At 41.4% G+C, this 26,048-nt stretch overlaps 1 protein-coding gene across 4 annotated transcripts in view; it reads right to left on the bottom strand.

Annotated features, from left to right (window-relative positions):
* TACC2 (transforming acidic coiled-coil containing protein 2) overlaps positions 1–26,048 on the bottom strand; it is a 57,385-nt gene that overhangs the window by 9,056 nt on the left and 22,281 nt on the right. The window contains exons 3-12 of one of the 4 annotated variants that reach the window (XM_077182799.1): positions 22,243–23,545; positions 19,093–19,128; positions 17,546–17,606; positions 16,244–16,451; positions 12,447–12,508; positions 11,516–11,628; positions 10,605–10,776; positions 10,340–10,480; positions 3,411–3,554; positions 2,904–2,980 (exon numbers count right to left, since the gene is read on the bottom strand). In XM_077182799.1, the coding sequence (XP_077038914.1) occupies positions 2,904–2,980; positions 3,411–3,554; positions 10,340–10,480; positions 10,605–10,776; positions 11,516–11,628; positions 12,447–12,508; positions 16,244–16,451; positions 17,546–17,606; positions 19,093–19,128; positions 22,243–23,545 (2,317 nt within the window). Of the gene's footprint in view, positions 1–2,903; positions 2,981–3,410; positions 3,555–10,339; positions 10,481–10,604; positions 10,777–11,515; positions 11,632–12,446; positions 12,509–16,243; positions 16,452–17,545; positions 17,607–19,092; positions 19,129–22,242; positions 23,546–26,048 lie in introns of all 4 variants that reach the window. The other 3 variants (XM_054637724.2, XM_054637726.2, XM_077182800.1) reach the window with 3 other exon arrangements.

Below are 26,048 nucleotides of genomic sequence, written 5' to 3' on the forward strand. Positions count from 1 at the left end.
TTCATGTCCAAAGCAGATTACCTCAAAAGCCTGCAGTAAGCAATGAGGATTTTAAAGCTTTGTCATGTCCTTGTGACACAAGGCACCTTTGGGAAGTTTTAGCATCCAAGAAGAGGAAGCCAAGGACTCAGGGTACTCAGGGTAAGGAACACAACATTACAACACTGCAGCACTTCCCAGGGAAGGATTTGCTCCAGATTCATGTCAAAGGCCTCTTTCAATCCAGGAGCCTAAATAATGGTCATTACAGCTGGGGAACCAAAGGATGCTGCCACATCATCCCTCTTGGGGAGGGCACATCTTAACCCCAGGCTGACACATTACACAGGCTTAAATGCTGCTATTTGAGACACTCAGTTTATTCACTGACTGCACATTGGTAAGGCATAAAACCACCAGAATCTAAGGCTACAAAGGGCCTCAGAGGTCATCTGCTTGACTCCCCTTACAGAGTCATAATCAATCAGACCTCCAAAAAACCATAATTAAGTATTTCTTGCTTGCCTCCAGTTAGACTCTTGGATCATGGTATAGCCCACTGTGGTTCAGCTCTTTGATAGCTACTGCATTATTAAACCTCTCATTCTGGCTTCTGTTCTCTGGAGTGGAATTTCCTCCAAATGATCTTTTCCTGGTAATTTAGATGAATTCAGGATGTTCCAGCTACACTATGCAGGACATGGGTACAGGAGCATTGCTTCTCCTTCTCTGGGAAGTGATGCTTTTGTGCTTGCAGCCCTAAATAATCCCTTCACTCCCTGCTTATCATTATGTCATATCTCATTGCTGCATCTCTAATTTACCACACATGGACTGCTTGAACATTTCAACTTCCAAGAGAAATCTTATCTTGGTGCACATATGTGTATTTATCATTTTGTGACAATATTAGCCAGATTTTTTTCCTTTCATCCACACGTTCCAGGCATGTGCCTGTGGGAAATCTGGCTTGGTTATTGTGGGTTGTTTTTTTTTTTTTTATATCAGATTTTCTGGAGGGTGGAGACACACACAAGCAAATTCCTGTGTGGAAGATGAAGGTGCAGAACCACAGTGTGCCAGCTGCTCTGTGTCACCCCTGGCTCTCCCTCCATCAGGGAAAAGGCTGGCAGTGCCCACTGGCAGCCAGCAGACACGTGCACCCCGACACAGAACAGACCAAGCACCACACTTGAGTGTGAGCTGCACACTGAGACATTCCTCACAATCCCTCATTTTGTTCCCTCCTTGTTTGGCTCCCTGGGTTTGACTGCTCACAGCCACTCTGTTCTGTTGCTCCTCATTAAGCATTTCAGGGCTATGCCAGGGCTTTGTTCCCCATCCCAGCAGAGCACAAGGGAGGTGAGAGAACTCAGCTGGGCACTGGGAGGTGGCAAAGAAGAAATAAAGAGGCTGCCCTTGCCTTTTGCAGATGCTTCTCTTAAGATGCTTTGGCTCAGAGCCCCGTGCTGCTGCTATTCCAATCTGCCATGTGCAATTCCTGGCATCCATGCAAGCGTTTGTGGAGCTCTGCACTGCAGCTCCCTTCTACTCTCCCTCCCTAAGCACAGTTTTCCTGGATATAAGTGATTGCTTATGTAGGTCATCACTAGATAGAGAGTTTAGCTTTAAATCACTGAAACTCTTCATTTTGGGAAGAAGCTGGTGCTAGAACAGAGGGGATTTTAAAGAAAATATAGTCTCAGAAGCTATTTGTATAAATTATTACTTAAAGGAGGGATGCTAAAATAACGTGACAGTCTCCTTTTCTTTATGAGTTAAGAGGGGGGACCATTTTTTTCTGGTTTTTGAAGGTAGAAAATAATAAGCTTTAAAGACTCCATGAAGTATTTTGTACACTCTCTTTTGCAATTGATGGCTTTCTCAGATTCAGATCAATGAGCAAGCCAGGCTCATTGTTTTGTCCTCCTTATGGTCCTACCAACTGAAAAAAAAAAAAAAAAAGCTGAAAGCTTGAAAGGTTTTTCAACTGACTGAATGGAAGGCTTCAGTGCTTCTTTGAGCAGCACTGCTCACATCATCCACTACAGGGAATTTGTTGTCATCCTCGCAAGAGGAAGGACCTGGGCTGGAAAGGAGGGTCAAACCATGTTCCAGTGTACAGATATTTAATGTACCAGAGGCAGGATGGAACAGAAATAGAACAGATACAACCAGAACAAACTGAAAACTCCGGGTCCTTCTGTCAGCTCCCAAAGGGAACAAGAGAGCAAAAGTCAAGAGAACTATTGCTTAAATTAAATCAACCTTAGTGTGTGCAGCAATTAAAAAATCATCTTAGTTCAAAGAAAAGGGTGTAGAATCTCCCTAAAAGCCAACATTGATAGTCCAGAGTGGTTCCTTTACAAGAAATGCTTTTCTCCTGACACTGGCTTGATTTCTATTGTTGAACAACCTTACAATGATGTCCTGGAGGCAGCCTGTACTACTGCAAACCTGCATGTTCTTCCCTACATCCCCTCCTTTTTCCAAGCAGAACTACTTATGGAGAGTGAATTTAATGTGCATTTAAGGTGCACCCCCCTGCCAGGTAACTGGCAGGTAACTCTGCAGGTAACTCTGCAGGTAACTCATCCTGTCTGCAACAAGAACCTCACCATGCAATCCTAGTGAGAATTCACACACCAACCAGAGGAAATCCTTCCATGGCATTAACCTGGAGTAAAACCTCCCTTATATCTCAGTATTCTGAGGGTGTGAATGAGATTAGCAACACAGAAGTTTTCAATGATTACCCTGAACAGTGGTGCCCACCATACAGAGAAAAGACAAAGGATCAGTTCAGGATCAGTGCAAAGCCTTAAGTTAAAAATAAAGCTAAGCAAAACAATTGTATGAGCATGGTACTCTGTTGTCAGGCTGAGATGAGGCTCTCTGACAGAGTAATCAAGTTAAAAACCCACCTCATTTCCATCACTTCCCTTCTGCTTTCTTCATATTTCTCTTTCCACTCAGATACTTCCCTTTCCTTGGCCACAATCTGAAACAGAAAACAAAGGGACTAAACCCCACTGGATTATACCCATTTATTCATTGCTACTGTTAGCCACACTAATATGATACACAGCTTTGTAAAATACATCATTTTATTCCTATTTCAAGCAGCTTACCCTTTTTATATAATTATATAGCAATGTCAAGATGCACAGTGTACACCTGAGGTTTAATACCACAAAGATTTATTTTCACATTATATCTGCTTTTCACATCTGTAAAACAAGTAAAACTTGCAGTGTAGCACCTTTTGCTTTAGCGTGGCTGAGGATGGTTCCAAGAACAGAACGACATAAAACAGAACAACATAAACAAGAACAGAAGAACAGAACAACATAAAGCATTTGGGAGAAAACAGGCAAGAAGGGAACAACAAGGGGCAGGTTTTTTCTTTCCCGAGTTGTGGAAACTGTTACCTCTGCTCGGGCCAGCCGTAGTGCAGAGTCCAGGTCCTGCTGGGGGTAGAGCAGAGCCGTGGTGCTTTCTGCATCTGAGGCGCCGATGCGGGAGTACAGAGCACTTTTGGAGATGGAAACATCTGCTGGGATAGCAGGTTCTCTCTGTGGGTTTGGTTTTTTAAATACAAAGAAACAAGCCATTAAATAGGTGTTTAGCTCATGGGTTTTCTGGGTGTGGTGCTAGGACTAGAGTTCTGTGCACCTTTAAATTACAACACAAACAAGGAGCTCTGAATTCAGCAATCGTAAAATATCCATTTGAGATCCATAAGAAGCACCAGGAGAGTCATATTACCTCTACAGAGGGAAAATAAAGACAGCACTTTGTTATCAATATTTTAAAGTCTTATCTTAGAAAAGGTACTGTTTTTCACCACAACATCCACAAGAAATGCACATCAGCAGAAAGAATCAGATTTGAAGGCAGAAAGCTTGTTATGGTCCATTAAAATAAATCAAGAAACCAGAAGCAAGAGGACAGCTCACTTTCTTAGGTCTGGCCTGTCAATACATGGCATCTATCATAAAGAATACCACAGAAAAAGTGTGACTATGCAGGTGACACTGCTGCCCCACTGGTGTCCAGCATGCGATTAGTCAGTTAAATGAGGCTTTTTTTGCAGCTGTCAATTTTGCTCATATCAGCAGCCCAGATTAAATAAGGGAGAGCAGCATGTGAAATGAGGAGAGCAAAGAACAGGAACGTGACACTGAGATGCAGGAGATGTCTCACAAACAACTCTCGATGCAAACAACCCAAGCTACAGCACATAAAAACTGAGGAGAGATTCCAAAGGATGGTCCACAGAACCCAGAATGGTTTGGGATGGAAGAGACCTTAAATCCCACCCAGTGCCACCCCTGCCATGGCAGGGACACCTTCCACCATCCCAGGCTGCTCCAAGCCCTGTCCAGCCTGGCCTTGGGCACTGCCAGGGATCCAGGGGCAGCCTCAGCTGCTCTGGGCACTGCCAAGCCCCCACCACAAGGGCTGGACCATGAGTGGGGAGGAAAGTCAGGTTGATCAATGCCTTTTTCCATTCACTGATGGAAATGGATATTCAAATCCTGTTTTCCTTGCTGCTGAAAAGGGGATAATGTATTTTCCCAGTTTACCTGTTAACTTTGTGCATAAAACAATGTATTCTGTTCGTTCAGGTTCACTAATGCTGTAGCTAAGTCTTTAGGCTTTATCTGCAATAATTAAGACTAGTAATCAAGAATATTTCAATTATTTTTTACAAAAAAGAGAAAATAATTATTTTTTCTTGTATTTTATTGTCAAAGAGGGTGATGTGGTTTTAAGTTGTTTTGTTTGTATTTTTTAGAAGAAAATAGCAGAGTCACTCTCTAGTGACTGAAGCACAGGGATGTGAAAGGAGTAGATAATGTCTGGATCAAGGTTCATTCCTCATTAATTTCAACATCACATATTCTTGTCTCAACACTGGTAAAGGAAACTTTGCCAGATGCTATTCCATAAAACAGTTATGCTGTTCCTCACAGTTCTTCTCACACTGCCCAGCATCACAGAAAGCATCCAAACCCACTGCTCATGTTGTTGTAATCCCTTGTGAGTTCTTGTATCACACCTGACTGAAGAAGCTGTATTAGAAATTGTACACAATGCACACAGGACCAGATGTTCTGGATATCACATCTGTAAAGAACATGAAGAAACACTAACAACATTAAAATACTAGGCAAGAAAATTGAATTAGAACAAGAATAACCTAAACAGTACTTACAGAACACCTCACTGCATCTTCATTTACAGGAGACTCTCACTAATTTACTTGGTATTTTTTGTTTTTACACCTAGGAGTCAATTGACTCTTCTGGGATTTATGGAGCAGGCTATCCCTTCTCTGTTTTTGCTACCTTTAACATGAACATCCAAAATAAGGATCAATTCTAGCAGAATTAGGAGGTGCAAGCTCAAACTCGGTGGATTTTCCTACCAGAAGAAAAACCATTCCTAGATCTGTCAAAACTGCACAGTCTGTGCTCTTAAAAGTATCTTCCAATGTAAAACAACTACATAGGAAAAAAATCCACCTGGAATACAAGCTCAGACACCTCTGTAAATGTAGAAATACAAAAAAAACAAACTACTCCCTCCTTAATCACAAAGTAGGAATAACTGAGAGATAAGAGAGAGCCATTAGATCATCAAAGCTGTCCTCCAAAGAAAGGCCACCCCTCAGATTGATCTGTTGAACTGCATCTGTCACATTTCAAAAGCCTCCTGCAGCTTAATTTGCTGGATCTCATAAAGAGATTGCTGGAAAATATTCATTGTGCCAAGAAGAAACACAAACGTTTTTTAAGCTCATATAAAAACATGTCCAAGTAACTGCTGGGAGGATGACAATTTTTAAAAGAAAGATGTTTAGAGCATTTAATATGTACTTACAGGTATTTTTATGTAGTGCACAACAGATCATTAATTTCTCTAGCTCTCTTTGCATTTGATGAAATTGTACAAAACAACAGCAATAATGACATGCAGAATAGCTTGAAATTTCCAAAAAATGACCATAAAAACTCTTGGAATTTAACCACTGAGCAGAAATGCTTGTAGCAGTGGTCCAGCCAGTGTTGCCCTAACTCTGGAAACACCCTGCACAAGTCACAGCTGGGGTCTCTGGCAGGAGTAACCAGTAAAAGTCATCATGGTTTTACTGCAAAAGTCAATTTTACAGAGCTCCTAACTGATGCATAACTCAGTAACTGTTATTTGCTGCCTGCAAAATATTCCTACCCTGAGAAAATAACAGCACCTGACCAACAGGATGATGGTATTACCCAAAATAACCCAATAATAATGCTTTAACATCTAATTGCTGAGAAGGTAAGCAGTTAATTGGGGTAATAATCATCACAGGGATTTGTAAGTCACTAAACCTTGCACAGAAAGATTAGAGTCTTCAGGGGAATTACTACAAAATGTAGGTCACTGCAATCTTAGTGTAAATATTTGAGAGCTCAACACACTTCTCTTCCCAGCACCTTTCACAGAGACCAGATATCTGACCAGAAGGGAAACAAATGCACATCTATTAACCAGCTGCAGTTATCTCACTTCCAGGAGGTCAGAGAGGAAGAAAATAGAGAAATGGAAGGAAAATGAAAACTGGTTTTTATCACAGCAGTTAGAGAAATGTGTGTTTAGCCCTGCTGAAAATGAGGCTGGCCTTTCCAAGCCCCTGAAATGCTGCCTGGGTGTGCATGGAATGATGGACTCTTCTGATTGATGTGTGAGCAGACAGGTCAGTGCAGGCAAAGTGAGAGCTACTTGTGCTTGCAAATACATGGAAAGCCAAGGAAAACCCAAGCAGAAGTTTTCTGCCTCTAAAGTTTTGCTAAAATCAATGGCATTGCTGCTTGAAGGAAATAATCCTTCTCCACTACCATGAGAGGCCCACAAAGCTGTAATGCACTAATCCCATTTTTGCCCATGCCTTTCCTTTCAGTTTCTATTTTCTTTGGATTCTATCTCAGCACCCACAGGTGCTGGACTTAAAAAATTACCTCACAAGATCCAAATGGAGACTGTTCAACAGAAAAGAGTTAATTCACCTCAACACTGGAAGACAGAAATACTTGGCAATGTAAAAGTAGATGACTGGTCCTGCTGTTGTTTAAGTCTGTGACAAGAAATTTGGGAGTGGCCAAATAACTCCCCTCTGCCTGAGAACAGCACATCCTTATTCTCACTCCTAGTGCTAGCACAAAGTGCTAATATTTAATCTTTATTTTAGGTGATCTAATTTGTCATAACAAGTGCTTCTGTCTTTATTTATCATCCTATTCTTGTTACCCATCCAGTCATCATTTAGCAAATGTTAAATGTAATTACATAGCATTCAAAAAATAACAGAGGCCAGCCATCCAGAAGGGAATTCTGCCAGGAGCATCCAAATTTAAGTCACTGCAGTCATCTGCTGGTTTCTGTTCTACTTAATCCAGGCCATCAGTCACTGTAGGTCACAAGGGGTGTCATCACAGGCTAATTTAACACTGAAATAGCAGAGCTACACAAGGACAAAAGTCCTTCCCAGCCTAACATGACACCCATGGTGTTGGGCTACAAGCATTGCTGGGCCTGGACCAACATGGGGCACTGTCACCTTCAAAAACTGCTGCCAGTTCTCTGTCAGAGGGGGGAGTTTTGCCTGTTTTTCTCTCCTCACCTCTGCTTATCATTTTGTTTTCTTTGTTACACACATTAATGACATTTTCTAAAAAGTCACATGAAGTCTGTTCCCCATTTCTAAGTTCTAAGGAGTTCAAAACTTGTCTCAACAAAACAAGGTGCTGTGATGATGCTGAACAGCATCTTTAAAATGTAACCCCACATTCTGTAAAACTTCTGCACAATCTCCCCTGGGTAACTCACAAGTATTCACAAACACACAAATGCATTCTCTTCAGTCTAAAATAGTACAATTTCTGAGTTTCTGAAGAGCTGGCTGGTTGCAGAAATGCAGATTTTAAGCAGAAGTTTTCTGTATAACCCATGAAGAACATCTATGTAATATTATGTGTTTCATCTCAGATGTTTCCTGATGCTGGAGGTCCTGAATCCTTCATGTTCTAGCAAAGTGTTGGGAGGACAAGGAATTTGAGAGAGAGTAAGGAGGTAGAGAGCATCTAGAGAGGATCTCACCTCATTCTCTTCCAACACCTGACACTCAGGACAGTAAAGCAAGGGGACAAAGTCACATATAGGAAAATTATTTTTGTTTTTCCTCCTTTGCTCTTTATGTTCCTCATTACGGTTTCAGCTTGGTTAGTCCTTCTAATGAAGACAACAGCATGTTTTTCTTAATTAAATAAAAGATTGTAACAACATACTCTAAAATAGTTTTAAATCTGTGAGGAATGTGTTTACCTTAGTAAATATATGTGCACAGGAGAAACAAGGCAGCTCCTGGGCTATTTAAGGTATGTGAAATAAATCAAAGGTATGTGAAATAAATCATTGTTTTTCCACGGGAGTACAGTTAACATTAAAAAAAATCTTTACTTTTATGAAGTAGCTACTTAATAGCTGATCTTTAAAGCACCAAGAAATTCTACCCTGAAACCAGCCCAAATGCTCCAAATGCTGTTGTGATGCAATGAACTCCAGATCATTTAGGACTGGGCAAAGACTTTGGGCTGACCTATTAATGGACAGTACAAGAGGAAGGTTACTGGAGAAGGGCATGTCAGTAGCACATTCTCCTCAATTGGAATGAGATGTCTCACTGCAGCAGGACACTGCCATCCCATTCAGCTGATAGTCTTTTCCAAGAAAGCCACCAACATTTACGGAATGACTATTTTGGCTTTCCAAACACAGTGAGTTCCACGTGCATCCCTACAGCAGAGCAAAGCATCACTGTGAGGCACAACCAGCCAGCAGGACCTGGAAGTAGCAATGAAAAAAAAAAGATTTAGATCTTTATGAATAAAGACACATTGTGATGTGAGGCCTTTTTTCCTTGCGAGTTCTGCAGCCCTTCCAACCCTGCTGCAGTCCCTTTCTTCAGATGCCTGAGGGCAAGGCCGACTGATTTCTTCACTTCCAAACATTGAGGGTCAAAGGTGTCTGACTTCAAGCTGAAAATACTATCAGAAGACAGAATGTCCTTATGGCCAAAGCAGGCCTGGTATTCTTCACCATCAAACATTTTAGGACAAATCTTGCTTCAGAGAAATGACAAACACCACCTGGGCCGCAGAATCCACCTCCTGCTGAAGGAACGCTGCTGCTTCTTGCCTGTTGTTAATTGGGGTGTGAGTGGGGTGACAGCATTTCTGTGTCAGCTCTGCTGCCAGCATGCTCCTGGTGTCCCCCCAGGACAAGCAGCACTCGGGCTGTGCACACTCACACACACAGGGCAGGCACAAAGCAGGTACCTTGGAGCGCAGGGAGGAGAGGGCAATCTGCCTGGCTAACTTCAGAGCTTCTATCCTCATGGCAGCAAACTCTAGCTCCTCCTGTCCAAGGGTTTGGTGGGGGAGTCCCCCACAGGGAAAAAAATGCGGTAAGAACATGGTAAGAAATGTCTGACACGCTCAAAAATGGGTTGTTAAATTTTAACGTGTAACTCAGATAATTCCTGGGTGACAAACACCCCAAATTCCTCTCATGGTCAGGGCAGTGATGCAAAAATCCAGGGCTTGATTAGTTTTGAGGTAGCTGTGCAGAAAAATATTACTTATTAGGTGATCAGTATGAACAACACTTCATGTAAAAGAAATGATTTCTGAAGCTAAATCTTTATCACGGATTCCTCTCCTTTCATTTCCATTTTATGTGAATTTATGCCACATGTCAATCTTAGTTCAGCCTTTGCTTTTTTTAAAATTTCACTGTAAATATTCCAGAAAATATGTCCTGACATACAGAACTGCTCTGCAGATCCATTTGCTTTTCCTAGAAGAAACCATGCCAAATTCTGCATTAGAGAAATTACAAGAAAAACAAAGCCTGATTTTCATTTCAGCAGAATTAGGTCCTGAATCTCAAAAAAATAATCTATACATACAGACTTACTAAGGCCAGATGACAAGACAACTCTCCACACATCAAGTCCTGTGCTCAAGCTTAAAAAAATTTGCTTTGAAAAGACTTCTGGAAAATACATACATTAGAGGTACATAGGATAGGTGTTGATGAAATTTAAGGTTATGGATGATATGAATTACATGAGTTAAAGTTCCTCAAGTCTTTGAAAGGGAAGAGTTACTTTGGAAAGAATTAAATAATTATTTTAATTCTTTTCCACATCGCCTCCAAGCCTCCTTCCACCCCTTTTAGATGAGGCAAAGCATTCCTTTGCCTGTGTATGGACAAACAGAAAAAAAAGGACATTTATATTTCTGCTACAAACCTGAAGTTTCTGAGCAAATATTGGGGGGTTCTTTTCTGCCAGGTCAGGATCTAGGTATTCAGGCTGATCACATATTGAGGCTTTCTTAGATATCCTATTGAGAAGAGCATCAGCAGAGACAAAGGAGTCTTCAGGAGAAGCCTGAAGGGTAAAGAGGAGGCTGAATAAGCAACAGAGATTTTGCCCAAGTTGTTCGGGACAAAAGCAAAATGCAAAATTTCTGGAGGAAAATGATTCCCAAACTCTTATATCATATAGGACTCACGATTTCAATGGCCTCTGGAGTTGTTCCCAGAGTCATGGGCTCCAGGTCCTTCTGCTTGGCCTTGTCAGGGGGCTGTAAATGTCCCTCTTGGCTGGCAGCGAGGACGCGGGAAGCTGGGTGCGGGATTTTCATGCCAGAGGACTGCTGGCCTTCAGGGTCTTCAAAACTTGACCTGGAAAAAGATTGTGCACATGTTTTCAGGCTTCACAATTCTGCTTCTGGTAACAGCTGAGCAAGTCCTCTTCATCACTTTCATGTGTATATATATTAAAAATATATTTATACACACATTGTTTCAACTCAATTTTACATCATTATATCTCGTAACACTTTGCAATATCCTTTCAAAGCACTGCACTGGAGACATCAAAATAAAACCAGTTCCATCAGAAATGTCACATTTCTTCAGTATTTCTCACTTGCCTTTTTACCCCTTTCTCACTATCTCTCTCCCAAAACACAGCTCTTACTCACAAGAACAGATGTCCTTGACAAGCAAAATTATTGGAAGTAAACACAACTCCCATATCCTGGTCTTATGAACAAGAGCCCTTGTTCAGAAAGTGTATCCAGGGAAAACCAAGTGAAAAACTGCAATTAACAGATTTCTACACTAATGTGAAAATTACCTGAGTATTTGAGGAAAAAGCTTTAAGTAGGAGGCCACTGCCCAGTAAAACAATTGCTACACTGGCTATTTAGTTAAAATGTGAAGGAGAAATCCATGTCCTTATTCCCTCCTGAAACTTGTATCTCTTTGCCCTCTGTTCTCTATCATATGTGTACACAGATGGGGATCTATTTTTAAACAAATAACTTGGCAGCACAGAGGCACAGAGAGGAAGAAGTTCCTGTGAATGTGCTCTGAGGGTAACCCACTCCCCTGACAGGCTCTGCTCACTGTGACCTACCCTGAGCAGGGAGTGGTGGAGTCAGACAATCTGATGGGAGGTGATTTCACTGGGCTCTCCTGCTGTGCATCAAACATTAGGTACAAGGACTGCTTCTTCTGAGTGCTGTCATCCTGCTGGCCACAGGGAAAGAGAAACTCATTAAGCAATTCAACCATTCTCCATTAAAGATAATTCAGGTCACTGAAGCCTTTAGTGAGCAAATGAGTTGACAGAAAACTAATAATACAGGGTTGTAATGCTGATACTGAGATGGATCCTCCCAGGAAGAAACTGTCAAAGGACAAAACCTAAACAGTTCACTCTTTGTAGTGGCTCTTCTCCCAATTTGGGGTTAATCAGATTTCTGGTTCTGTCAGGCAGGAGGCACCCCTTGGCTGAGGGTGTTACTAAAATGTCCACTGAATATTCTCATTGCTTTAAGCACCATCTGAGTGATTTTCCTGATGTCCCCAGTGGATATCCCCTCATTGGATCCAGTCCAGCTATCAAATCCATGATTAAAAAGAAGGTGAAAAAAGGGATAATGTACAGAGCAGCATTCCAGACCTCACACTAATTATGTTTCTCTCCTGATTCCCTCCAGCTTCTTCAAACTTTTACTCCCAGTTTCTAAAAGAGTTCAGCAGTTGGTGTAGACAGCTCTGCACTCTGCACTGCTGGAAATACTGATTGGCTTTGAATCTCCAGAGAGAACTACTGTGATGCTAGCTTAGAAATAAAATCATGAAATGGAACAAGCTGTACAGGACACAGGACAACAAAGCACAGGCAATTTACCCCAGTAATGCCAATTTCAAGGAACTGGTTTTGCAAATCTGCTGCAGGCACATTATAATTAATTTAAAGGGTGGTGAGGTTGAGGGCATTACCAGGATAGTATATTCTGACAGGGGAATGCAAATGAATGGAAATGGAGGTGAGAACTTACAGGCACAGAGGAGCCTATTTTCTCCATATATTCTATTTCATATGAGTTGCCATATTCCAATTCTGCAACAGAAACAAAAAAAGAGGTGTTAATACATGCCATGACATGATTTTTTCAGAAGTAAATGAGAGCTCTTCTCATTGACAAGGGCCACTCCCACTCTGCTCAATACTTTCCAATGACATATTAAAAATAGATTATACAGAGAGAAAGTAAAAGGTGCTAATATTCACTCATTTTCAACAATGAACCTGACACTTTTCAGGCAAATCAGCTTGCCAGAAAAAAATTCAGCTTTTTAATTTGCCCCAGGGACCAGAATATTGAGAAGGTTTCAGAGTAGTTTCAGAGTACAGGCAACTTTCCCCTATCATGTTATCTTATCACAGAAAACACATTTTTTCAATAAATGGCAATGCTGATGCCAATTTCTTTTAAACGTATTTTAACAGCTGTTGAGAAAAAATAATTTCTATTTTTTCATGTTTATCACACTCTTAATTCAGAACAACTACTGGGCTATCACTGAAGAAAAAGGTACCTAAAATGCTCATGAACCAGGAGTGAGGCACCAGCCCAGCTTATGGGGCTGTTCTCACATTTTGCTTTCAGAGAAAGAGTCTAAGGCAGGAAGATTTACAAAGAACCCTAAGTCTAAAATGTAATAAAAATGCAAATCTTTACTGCTTCTCTGCTTCTAATCTCCCAGTTAGACTGGGGGGAATAACCAGCATTTCTCCCCAGTCTGTGGTCACCCAGTAGTTGATACAGAAGCAGACAAATCTAACACAGGAAAAGAGATTGTACCATCCTGCACTCAAATGAAAGCCAACTTCCTACAATGACAACTTAATTTAAAATTAAAAGCATAATTAATTTGTGCAAATGCTGTACTTTGTTCTGTTTCCATGACTTAATTCAATAAACCACTTGCATAATTTGATTCTGACTCTAAATAAATCCTAAGGAAATGCATGCTACCATTTGCATTATGATAAAATCATGTGCTAAAATCCTTCTAGATTTGGGCAGCTTTTGAAAAAGTAGAGCTTGCATTAAGAAGATGATAACCACCATTAAAATGTTTTATGTTTAAAAACAAACAACCCTGAAGAGAATCTCTAGCCTGATTTGTTGATTTAGAAAGTTTTCGAGGGTTCAATGTGATTTTACAATGCTTGAATTTTATTTTTTTTTTAGTAATAAAAAGCACTGCACAAGGACTGTAATTCCACAAGCTATGTATTTTGTCAAACAACCACTGAAGAGGAGGAGCCACAAACCCTCAGTACTGGTTGGGGATATTCACAGTAAAACCTGTAAGTGAAGAGAAAGCTGTAATAGCAGGCTCCTCACGTTGAAATTCCTAGCACTATATGTTTTTAATGGTAATAGGGAGCCAGGCAAGATGGACAACCTCCTGGTGTCAAATACCAGCAACAGCCTTTCTCATTCACCTCTCTTCCCAGTGAAAGCAAAACCCAAATTGGAAGGATGAATTCAAACCCTCTACAAGAAGCTGAACTGCAGGAGAAAGCCTGAAATCCCAGGTAACAGCAGCAAGTGTTTAGAAACTGCCTCTCTGTATCCCATTTATGCACAGACAGCCCAGTCAGGTGCATCAGGAGCGTTTATGGAGCAGCTTTATGCTCCAGAGAGCAAGCCCTGAGTGTCCAGGCAGCCTCAGGGGCAGCAGACGTTCCAGCACTGTCCTCTGCTGGCACAGCCACGGGGATCCTCCACCTGCCTGCAGCACTGCCAGCAGCTCTGCAATCCCAACCCAAACTGACTGCTGGGACAACACGCATTTAACTTCACTGCTGACAAAAAAAAAAAACAAAACCAAAAACAAAAACCAGGCAGGACACAGATGGAAACAGTCCAAGTAGAAACAAAAGGAGTAACGCGGCTGGCTAAACGCAGTTTGTTTCGTCTCACTGCTCTCAGGAGTCTCCAGCACAATTCCTCTCTCTCCTCTCCTCTCCTCTCAGACATCATCTCCCCTCCAAAATCTTAGGCTCCAGTTATCTCTATGCATTCAAAATCAGAAAAGCCCAGGATATCCCACGAAGCAAGACAATTATCTTTTATAAACACGTTCAACAGACTTACTAAGTGATGTCCTCCAACTCCTCCTACAAATAGCTGCAAGATTACATCAGAATTTTCTGCTAATAATTACAGCTTATTTCGGGTCTGTGCAACAGGAAAATGGCAGCAGCTACAGGCAGTGCCTGACACAGAAAAGGGCTGGATGCAATGGCTGGCTCAGGAGCTGGGCTGTATCTGTACAGAAGCAGTGTTAGGTTACAGGGTAACACACGGGTGTCTGGGAGAGGTAAAAATATCTACACTGAGAAATGGCCCTCAAATTACTCAGAAATTTCTCAAAGCTGCAGGAGCAAGACTGACAAGGAGAAAAAATTATTATTTTTAAGAGATATGAAAAGCAGAAGCATTGTTGATGATAATGAGTGTGTAATCTGAAACCCTGACTGTACCATGCAGCACACATGAGACAAGACAATTACCATTTAATTAGGAGCTTTGCTCACTTTCCTCTACCCACTTTGAAAGCTAAAATGATTGTTTCAGAGTGTCTCTTACTATTCCTTTGTTCCATTTTCTTCCATATAGTTTCCATCTTCCCAGATTTAGGGGGGCTTATTTTATAAAAAGTGTTTTTTAAGTTATTTTTTAAAATTCAAATACAGGGAAGTCAATGTCTAAATTTATGATTTGACAATAAAGACAAATGAATTCATCCAGACTGAAATACTTATCTGTTTAGAATACTCAACAGATTTCAGAAAAGCCCAGGGCACACAAGCATGTGAATATCAACAAAAGCACTGTGACTGTTGTTGCTTTTTGATGTCAAAGACCTTGACCTAAAAGTTTTTAATCAGGCATAAATTTAGACCCAGCCTAAAATGGCAGAAAGTAGATTTAATGGTAGATTGGGACAGGGACTGAAAGGATGGGGGGAAAAAATGAATTCTAATCAAGAAGAAAAAGTTTAAGCCAAGTTAAACTCAAACATGCTTCCCACCCACAAAGCTGAACATCTGCCTTTGGAGCAGATGTTGCAAAGCAGAATTCCCTCTGGTAGCCCCAAGGAAGGCCACACACAAATTGTCTTAATTCTGTCCCTTCCAAATTTCACAGACCTGGAATGACAGCTCTCTAAACAGAAACTTCCAGCTTTAGCTCCCAGCTGCTCATAGGAAAGTATGGCAGGAAAAAACTTTTAGAGTTGATCTAGTAGAGAATTTTATCTGGAAATATGAATGGTAACTCTCTTACAGAGGGGATATCCTGGACACTTTTATGCATGAAAATATTTGGAGCCCAAGAAGCTGCAAGAGAGATGGCATGATATGGGTATTACTGCAATACAGAAAATTTGAGCAGAATTTTAACATGGGACCTTTCCCCATGCAGGTTAAGGAACAGGCTCAGGCAGCATCAGTAGTTCAGTGACTCTGGAGCAATATCAGACCCCATTCACCTGTGAAGGCACTGACAGAACACACTGCTCACAGAGAAGAACAATTAATCACACAAAGAAAGCAAAAGCCTTTTTCTGAAGGGCCCTCATTTCCCTTTAAGCATCTTTTCTTTCCTGAAAACTCAAGGCTGGACTGTTGGGGTCTTACATTCAGCTCCCCAGAATGGCCCAGAGAGCACCATTTTTAGGGTTCCCTAATAAGAGTCTGCATTCAGCAGAGCACAGACCAACACCCCTGGCCAAACCAAGCCCTGTCTCTCAGCAAAAGCCCCTGGTGGAGCAGTACCCTCAGTGGGAGAGCTGAACTTGGTCTCATTGACAAAGGTGGACAGGTCAGAGGGCTGAGGGTAGTCCTGCTTGTCCGTGTTCAGGTCCACAGTCATGCAGGTCCACTTCTGCCCCGTCACGGAGGACGCCAGCTTCTCCTCATCCGTGGCGTGAACCACCGTGGAGATGACAGGAGGCGTTTCTGGAGTTGGCAGTGGAGTGGGATCCTGCAGCAAACAAGAGCCACTTAATTCCATTATCTTTCACTAACACATGGAGCAGCTCCATCTCTGAATTCCCCTGCACCACCAGAGCCATCTCTTTAATTCCATAATCTTTGCTGCAGTGCTGTATGAAATACTTAATGGAAAATACTAACTCTACCAGCAGCAAGTTTTCCCAGTATAACTCAGCTCTTTGATGATAAACACTTGCATTGCAAAGCTGCTTTGATAACAGGGAAGAAAGAAGATCCAGAGCTGTTCAAATCTGTTATGCACTTGACACAAGTGGCACACATCACCCACCACTGAAGTCCCTGACTACCAAAACTGACTTTTCAGGCTTCCCTCGTAGGAGCAAACCCTTGTAGGACCATGAGGTCATGAACCCTTTCCCCTTTCTTCACTTCTATGCTGTCAAGCAGCACAAATAAAAGGGCAGGATGGAGAACAGGAAGAGGAGCAGCAGCATGGAAGGAGCTGTGCCACATCAAAGCAGTCAGGCCTTTGTGGAAGAGCAGCTTTTGTCAACTTCTCTTCCAAGAAAACCACCTGCCAGCAGTTTACAACATGGAATCAAGCTATCCAAGCACATGCTCCTGGGAGATCAGCCCACTTGGTTTATTTCTATTTCCCTTCCAACCCACCAATTTGGCACATTTAGTTTCTTACTTCCTAATCTAAAAATTCCAGGGTGGATAGTGATAGTCTTGTTTTTCAGACTGAAGATATTTACTCATATCCTTGTTCCATCTTAACACAGGGCTTTCCAAAGTATATTAGCTAATACTCTAGCTGGAATTCCCAGAGAAAATACAAGAACTGCTGTATATTGTGTATACACTTTATAGGACAAAAGGTTAATGCTTTATGGTAAGACCCCAATGCATATAAAGAATATATTTTGTAAAGAATATATGCATACTTGGACTTATGCATATATTCTTTACAAAAATCTCCTTTATTATTGGAAGAACAAGTCGAAAACAAAAATATCTTGTGTTATTAAACATTCAATTCCAATTAAATTAATAAAATTTCCTTCTTTTTACCCCTTCAAAGACACAAATTACATGCATCAAAATAAGGCAGCACTTTACCTGAGAAGGAGGATCTGATAGTGGGGATCTTTTTGGTGATTTTTTCACCCTAAATGTATCACTGAAAATAAAGTTCAAAGTGTTAATATTGTAACAGCAGCAAGAATCAGGTCATTTCACACTTAGCAAGAGACAGCCACAGACAATGCAGCCTCTGTAAGCCCTTCTGCATTAAAATCCCATCCATTAGGAAGCAGCACCACAGAGAACCATGCCATGGGTACGTATTTTGTCATGCACTTGGAACAGGCCTCCATCCCTCCAAAGCTGAGAGCAGCAGGATTGCCATATTTTTCATGCTAGCTCCTGACACATTCACAGAGCAGACTGCATTTCAAATTCAGCTGCAATTCACATCCCTGCTCCACCACAGGCTCCCTCCAGGGCCCTGTGGAAATGATTCAGCTTCTGTCTGCTTCAGTTTCACATCCCAAAATTAGGTCTAACCCACACCTTCACCTGAGAATTCAAACTGTGATAAGCTTAGGCTCCAATGACCCCAAAAACCAGGAAGAAAAAACCTGGTTTGCTTTAGATGAACTATATAAAACCATCTGAGGCAGATGCTGCTCCCCAGATGCAAGAATGAGCTGTGTCATTACAAATGGGCAGAAGAGACCTTTTTAAAAACAAATAAAACAAGCAATATGGCAATTCTGCTTCCACTTCCCCTGACACCTCACAGTGCAGACTGGGAGCACGGACACTGTAGCCCTCCAAAATCCCACAGGTTTCAGTCAAGCAAAATGAATGAAGAATATAAATTATGTCATGACAGTATATAATTATTACTGTTGCCTTTATTCACAATTGGCTAAAAATATTTTCTAACCAGGAATAAACGAATTATCTGTCTGTTCTCTTGATGCACATTGCCAGAGTTATTGCCTTCAAAACCATTGATGTTACTAGCTACAAAAGGGAGAAAAATACTCTAGCAAACTCACTGATAAAGACTTTATGTTTGAACAGAGATGCAGAGATGCAGCAGCAAAAATTACTGAGCCCACCAGCTCATCCCTGATCAACGAAGGCAAGGCTGACACCAGAAATTCTAATGGTGGGTTTCTAATTCTAATTAATGGTGGGCAGAGGGTAAATCAATACCACATCTAGAGGGGAAAATAAATTGGGCAGCTGAATATTGGTGTGTTCAATGCCATTAATTATCCAGTTATGATGGCAGAATTAATTAGATAACTTTTTCCTTCAAGAAAGACCAGCATTTTATGCAGTATTTACAAAGAATTGATTGTACAATGTTGTTCAGGGGTAGAAATAAAACTTCCATATTTTAGCTCAAGGATACAAAATTTCTATAGGTTTTAAAGGAGGATCTTCTTTGATAGGCAACAGATAATGAGGCAAACTCAATCACAGTCAGGCATCTTACTTAAAATAGCTTTCATATGTGCAAGTGAAATGAAATCATTAACATAAAAGCTGCATGCTGAATAATAACTGATCATGCTGCAAAATAAATAAGTAAAATTAAAAAGCCCATAAATCAAAGAGGAAATTTGAATTGTTAGCTTAGAATTACTTACAACAGAGAACATACAGACATCACATCTTCTACCATCCTAAGACAAATAAGACAAAGAAAAGAGAGACAGACAGAAGGAACTGACAAAAAAGATTAACCTACAAATACTCTGTTAATGTTAATGTGTTAAGGCAATCTGATCATGCATATTTTCTACCTGTATAATCTTAACCCCTACTTTTTATTTTGATATACACAAGGAGAAAATAAAAATATTCATCAAGTCCTTCAATGTTTTCTAGTTCAATGTTACACTTTTAAAACGCTTTCATCTTACAAAACACATTTTTCAAAGCTGACACCTTCAAGTTAATTCCTCTCAGCACACTAACTGTCCTTGCCTGCCCTGATGGAGGCCACCTGCTTGCTTTTCAGAACACAGTATTTGTTATTATATGAGATGCAAAACTGTTCCTGAATGGCAGCTAAGCTTAAGGAGAGGGCACAGTTATTCCAGGTTTTGTCTTGTTTGCTGATGTGTTGTGACAGCACAGAAAATGCTACTTGACCATTTCAAGCCATTTACCCAGGTCAGGATAGAAAATGACATTTCTTTAAATCTCAGCTGGTTTGGCTCTCTCCAAAACCTAACCTGGTGTTCCAACAGAGCAAACTGGTTACCCCCAAAGCAGAACCAAACCTTGCCAAATATCTTGAACTAAGAGAAGTTTTCATTTGCTTATAAGCTTGGCAGCTTCTGCTCATCTCTCCTCACGTGCAATGCCCGTGACAGCTGGCACCTTCCATTTCCAAACAGCCTCCAGCCATCCAAGGGCTTCCACAGCAATGCCTGCACAAGCAATATCTCTAGAAACCACTTATTTTTGCTCATCACTGTGAGCTGGCTCTGGGGAGGCATCAGCTGCTCTTTGCTCAGCATCACCTGAGCAGTGTGATTGTCTCCAAGCAGCTCAGCACTCAGGGAGATGAGCAGGGAGCAGTTTGTGTCGAGCTCACACCTCTTGTAAAATCATTTTTCACAGGGAGGTCAATGCTTAAATTCTTGCAGTTTCATTCAAGAACAAAAATGGCATATTTTTATTGATTTAGCACATGTTAGACTGAGCACATGGCTCAGATTCAAGGTAGTACAAGCTCAGCACAGGCTTAAACTCATGCCTGGCTTCTTCACCTCTAATCTAGAACTCACTGCCTTTCCACATGAGGAACTCATTTCCAAACAGGGTTTGATTTCTGCACCCCTCAACAGGGCTAACAAAACCTCCTGCCACTGCCTACCCTGGCATCCCCTCTCAAGCCTGACGGTGATTTTCTTCTAGAAAGTACCACAGCTGCAGGCTGCAATGGGTTATTAACATTCAGTCTCATCTTTGTAAAAAAAAAAAAACAAACCCAAAAAACCCACTTGCAAAAGTAGGTTACAGGGCTGCAGTGAGCAACACACAGCACAACCCAGGGAAAGCAATGGCAAGCACGGGCTGGGAATTCCTGCAGCCTTTCTGACCCAAGAACCTGAGAGCCCTGAGCTGGGGGAGCTTCACCTCCCCACCCTGATAAACACCAGCACTGAACTTTGTGATTCCAAGACAGAATTTTCCTGTGATGGATTTTCTCAAGGACAAACATGGCTTTGTAAACTCTCTGTAAACTCATTTTCCCCCTAAATTAATAACTTTGGAATTCTTTCCAGTATTCAAAGCAGATGGAGAACCCAAGAGGCCCACTTTGGGGGTCTGTCAACTCCAGCTACTGGAAGACACAAGGAGACTCTGGCTGGCTGCAAAAACTTAAAGATCTGGTGACATTAAAATTCTCCTCTGCACATCCCCAGTAAGATTCAAATTGTTCCTCTCTTGCTGTCAGACTTTTAAATCTTCTTGGTTTGGACCAAATCAGTTTGGACTGCAGGCTTGGAAAAATGTTATTTACAACAAAGTTTCAGGTGAACCTCAAAAAGTAGCAACACCAGGAAAAAAACAGGCTTCTCTCCCAAAGAAAACAACTCAACTACACAACTAAACTATCAGTAAGTCAGAAATGCCCCTAGAAAGAAAATAAAATAAAGGCACAAGCTTCCTCAAATCTGACAAGGGACTTGAATTAGAAGCTTAGAAGGCAGGAGGCTATTCAGAAAAATCTGAATAATCTCCATTTCACCCTGTACAGGAGATCAGCTTTTGTACTGCTTTACATTAACCATGTTATCTTCTTATCTTAAATTGGCATTTTAAAAATTTGCTCCCATTTTTGTTAGTCAGCTGTAACATTTAAACCATAAAGGAACATGAACTGAGATACTTTCTTACAGATATACACAGGAGATAAACTTCAGATATATGGGACACTTAAATTTAGGGATCAACAACTCAAAATAACTATATCTGAGCAGATAAAGCAACATGCAAATCAGCAACCAGCTAGAGAGGTTTTTAACCAAATATCTAATAGCAAATTTATCCTGTAATTTGTCACCCATGTCTAAAAGCTGGATAATTCCCTACCATATAGTAGTTTTGGATATTTTAAACTTTCTGCACAGTTGTAAGCTCTTTCATAAAAAGGAATTTTTTCTTAATTGTGTATATATATAAATATATATAAAAATGTATTTCCATACTGCACTCTTCTGTTCTAGGTTATTTTCTTTTAAAAACCATAAGTCACTGGATGAAACCATCTTCCTGCTGTTTGCAAGATGAGATTTGTCACTGCCTTTCACTGTCACTATTTCACATCCCACACTCAAAACCAATGATTCATAAAATAGTTGTGCTGGTGGAATTACTTTGGTCATCTTAAACAGCATCAACTTCACAGAATGAGGCCACAGAAAATTGGGTACATAAGCGATAAAATTGGGTATGTAACTGATAAAATTGGGTATGTAACTGATAAAATTGGGTACGTAACTGACAAAATTGGGCATGTAACTGATAAAATTTAACCAGGTTCAGAACTACGCTGAGCCCAAAGACTTGAAAAATGCAGTTGCCTAACGTGGCTTGGTAGTTCTGGAAATATCCAATTATTGAGGAAACAGGTTGAGAGCAGGAACAGCTCAGCATGACTCCAATTGTGGCCACCAACACCCAAAGTCACCTCCCTCTCCCTGCTGAGCTATAAATCCTGTGTAACTGTGCTAAGGGATGTGCTGCTTCTATTCTAGAAACGTCTCTGCCCTTTAACTTACGTTTTTAGTGGTGTCTTCTTCTTCTTGGCAGGTTTGTTGAGGCTGTCTCCTTCCATCCCGTTTGTTTCGTTGGCACTGGCTGGTATCTCAAAGGAAGCTGGAGATTTGGAAGGCGAGCTGGCAATCTTAGAAGAAGACTTGAAAGGGTCAATGGAGTCCTCACACATGTCCGGCTCGAAGCTGTACGTTTGTTGAGGCAGTTTGGGCGATTCCTGCATTTTTGTACTGGATGAGAAGGGGTTAAAATTGGGATCGTCCCACTTGTCGATATCAAAAGTGTAAGAGCCTTTAGTGATGGGGATTTCGTTTGGATCAGTGGGCGACTTGGTCGGGGTGGTTGGAGCATTGTCAAGCTTCTCCACCGGCTTTTTAGTCTTTGGCCTCCGGAGCGGCATTTTAGCACCAGGCTTTTTCCCTGCTTTTTTGGGAGGAGGAGCGCTCTCCTGCTGCTCTTCGCTCCCCCCTTTCTCCTCAGAATAATCAAACTCCAGCCTCACCGCTTTGGTGGGAGGGTCCTCCTGTCCCCCAGTGTCTGGTGGAGTCACCTCCACGGCCTCAGGGGCCGTGGTTAGAGGCAGCGTTTTCCTGCTGCCAGGGGGGGAGTTCTGCACCTTGCTGCCCCCGGAGCTAAATGCACTAATCCCTTCCAAACGGTCCGGATCCGAAGGCTCAGATCCCTCAGGCACAGATGGGGCCTCCTCTTTCTCAGCAGAGATTTTGGAAGGTTCAGTACATTCAGGCTTTGCTGAGTCAGCCTTCACCTCAGGTGCTTTGTCCTCACAAGCTGCTTGGCCAAGCTCAGGCGGTTCTTGTGGGGTTTCCTTCACCAGTGGAGCATCCAGAGGTTTTTTGGCTGACTGCTTCTTTTTTAAGGAAGCTGGTCTGGGTTTTTTTGTTCTCTTGAGGGTACTGGAAGCGCTGCTGGAACCAGTACTGTAGGCATCTGCTGAGGGTGCTAATGTCTCACTGTTGCCAAGGTAAGATGCTCCATCAAAATCACTGGCCTGCAGGCTGAGAGACCGGGACAACGTGGATTTGGACACTGGGACCGAATCCGTGGATTTTCTCCGGACATTTGCTTTGGGGTCACGATTCTTGGGCTCTGCAGAGCTCGGTCCTAAGGCATGGAGAGAATCAACCAGCTCAATGTTATCAAAATCCAAGTTGTAGGTTCCACTGCTGGCTATGGGCTTGTCCTCGTCGAAGACAGCGGAGAAGGAATGGCAGGGGGGACGGAAGGGGCTCTCCTGAACTGGCTCGCTGTGTGACACATCGGTTACGGGGTCAGCTTCTGAACACGGCCCTGTGGGAGCAAACAGAGAACTCAGTGCACTTCAAACACCTTTTCAGAACTGGGGCTTACGAGGTTTTATTACAATCTAATATTGCTACAAGTAAAAGGCGTTAAAATCATACAAAATTGACTAAGCAAACCAAAGTGACTTTTTCAGTATCTGAACCAGATTAGGAAAAAACCAGATCTGTTCTCCCCAGAACAGGATCCAAGGCAAGTTTCACAAAAAGACAAAATATGTACTTGCAGTACCTCTAAAGCACCTCTTCTAAACTATCACTTACAGAGATGGATATTACCATAATATGCTAAATATTGCCAATACCTGAAAAACTGCACATAAAGCACTTTCTTACTCCCATTTTCTACTACTATAAAGAGTTCACACAATTGTGTCAGAGCTTTTATGAAGTAAATCTCCTGTAAATTGACTGCTGCTTCAGTAACTACATGTTGACCTTAAGTTTTGTTTCCCATGTGCTATTTTTACCAATTTACCCAGAGGAAAATGGCTTTCTCTCCACAACCCATCAATGCTGCTCCTCTGTCTGCCCCAAGCAGTCAATAATTACAAGTTTATAAAAAGACATGAATAATTGAGAACTTAATATGAAATAAATTATGGTAAAGGTAAAAGAAACTAAACAAGGTCATTTAGAGAACTCCACAAATATTTTCAGTTGAAGAATCTTCTTTTAAAAAGCTAGAAGCTCCCTACTGATTATTTAAACCAGGTTTTTCCAAGTGTAGTTCTAACTTGTTGATGAAAAGAAAATTTTGTAGAGAGATTTATGTCAAAACTCTTAATCCAAGCAACTTTCCACTGCAATTAAAGGTTTTCTTATTGAATAGAATCCTAAAATGATTTATAGGAGTCTCTTCACTTGGGATAAAACAACTATTGGACAAAGTAGAAAAAGAGTGAATAACAAAAAATCAGAAAATAGAGAGGTAGAAAAGCAGGAAGTTGATGGTCCTTGCTGCCTTCCAGCTCATTAAGTTGATTATGCAAATGTTTTACAAATCCTGCATATGGTTTGCTCCTGCTGTGACTGTTCTACTCTGACCTGAATGAACCAGGGACGCCTCTGTCCCTGAGTGTCCCTATGGGGTACCCCAGACCTGGGACAGCTCTCTCCAGCTCCCAGCTCAGGCTGGGCTGAGCCAGCTGCTCACAGCTCTCACAGAGGAGCAAAATGCCCCCGTGTTTCCTGGTGAAGCAACACAGCCTTCTTCACACTGTCATATTTTTTTAATTATGCAATTATAAAGAAAAACAGTCAAACAAAAATGAGTCTTTTGCTCAGCCCTAAACGATTTTAGAGACATTTCTGCTCATCCTTTTCATTCCAATCCTGACATGTTTTGCAGAAAAACTCTCATTTTGCTCTGCTACATTCATTAACACTGTTCATAAAAGCCATACAGACAATCAATTATTATTTTAGTGAGAAGCTATGAATGGATTAAGAAAAGAGAAAAAAAGATTTCCTTTGTTTCAGAAGAAATTGTGTGTCTGCAAGGATTATTATTTATGGGTGTAGAGCACAGAAAAGGATTTTTAAGGGAATTGGACACATTTCCCAATGTGGCACCATGTACTTCCAGAGACTGTCAAAGGGATGACAGCTACGCAGTTTCTCTTTTAAGACTGTGGAAGTTCACTAGGATACATCAATTAAAATAATATCCTAATGTGTTTTTTTTTTTGCTAAATGAATGCTAATAGCGTGGCAGTACTTCAGAACAGTTTATTTTTCTCCTTAATCCCCACTGGTTTGGGCTTGGTTTCAGCCTGGCTGAGGGGTCATTAATTAGGCTGGTGCCCACTTCACACACACATCACTTGGTGACACTGATGGGACTCCTTCAAAGGGCACTCAGAGAGTGACACAGACCTCCAGCATCAGCCTCATCTGTCCCTTTCACCCTGAAAGGAGACTGGAAGGCACTTCAGGGGAACACATCACAATAAATACTGGGATGCCAGTGGAGTACAAATGTAGGTCAGCATGAAATCAAAGTGGGATCTGAACGAGGAGTCATCTGCAGTTATGCACTGTTTGCATTCCTGCCTACGTCAAAGCCCTCAGCAGCATTGAGGCCCTTGTTCCAAGCAGTTATAAACATGCACTAAAACAAAGTAAAATAAAATAAAATAAAATAAAATAAACCATTGCCCTGCAGGACTTGGACTGTAAATAAGAGCCTGAGGTTTGGGATGCATCATGCAAAAGGAGTGCAAGGCTTTGCATCTACTCCCAACAAAGCAACATTTCAATTCTGTGGGCTCCACACAGTGCAAGGCTTTAATCTTCTTTAACTGCTTATTTCATGACTTCCTCCTCATCAAATCCTTTCTACTCAAGAGTACGGATTTCTGCAGAGCGCTGCTCGATATTTTTATTGTTTCTTTATGAAACAAGATGTGAAACTGTCTCAGCAAACAGCTCTTGGCAGTACAGAAATGCTGCTGTCAGCCTCTTTTGGCTCGCTCATGGTAGCAGCAGAA

Source organism: Agelaius phoeniceus, chromosome 9 (genome assembly GCF_051311805.1).
Source record: "Agelaius phoeniceus isolate bAgePho1 chromosome 9, bAgePho1.hap1, whole genome shotgun sequence".
Classification (NCBI taxonomy): domain Eukaryota; kingdom Metazoa; phylum Chordata; class Aves; order Passeriformes; family Icteridae; genus Agelaius; species Agelaius phoeniceus.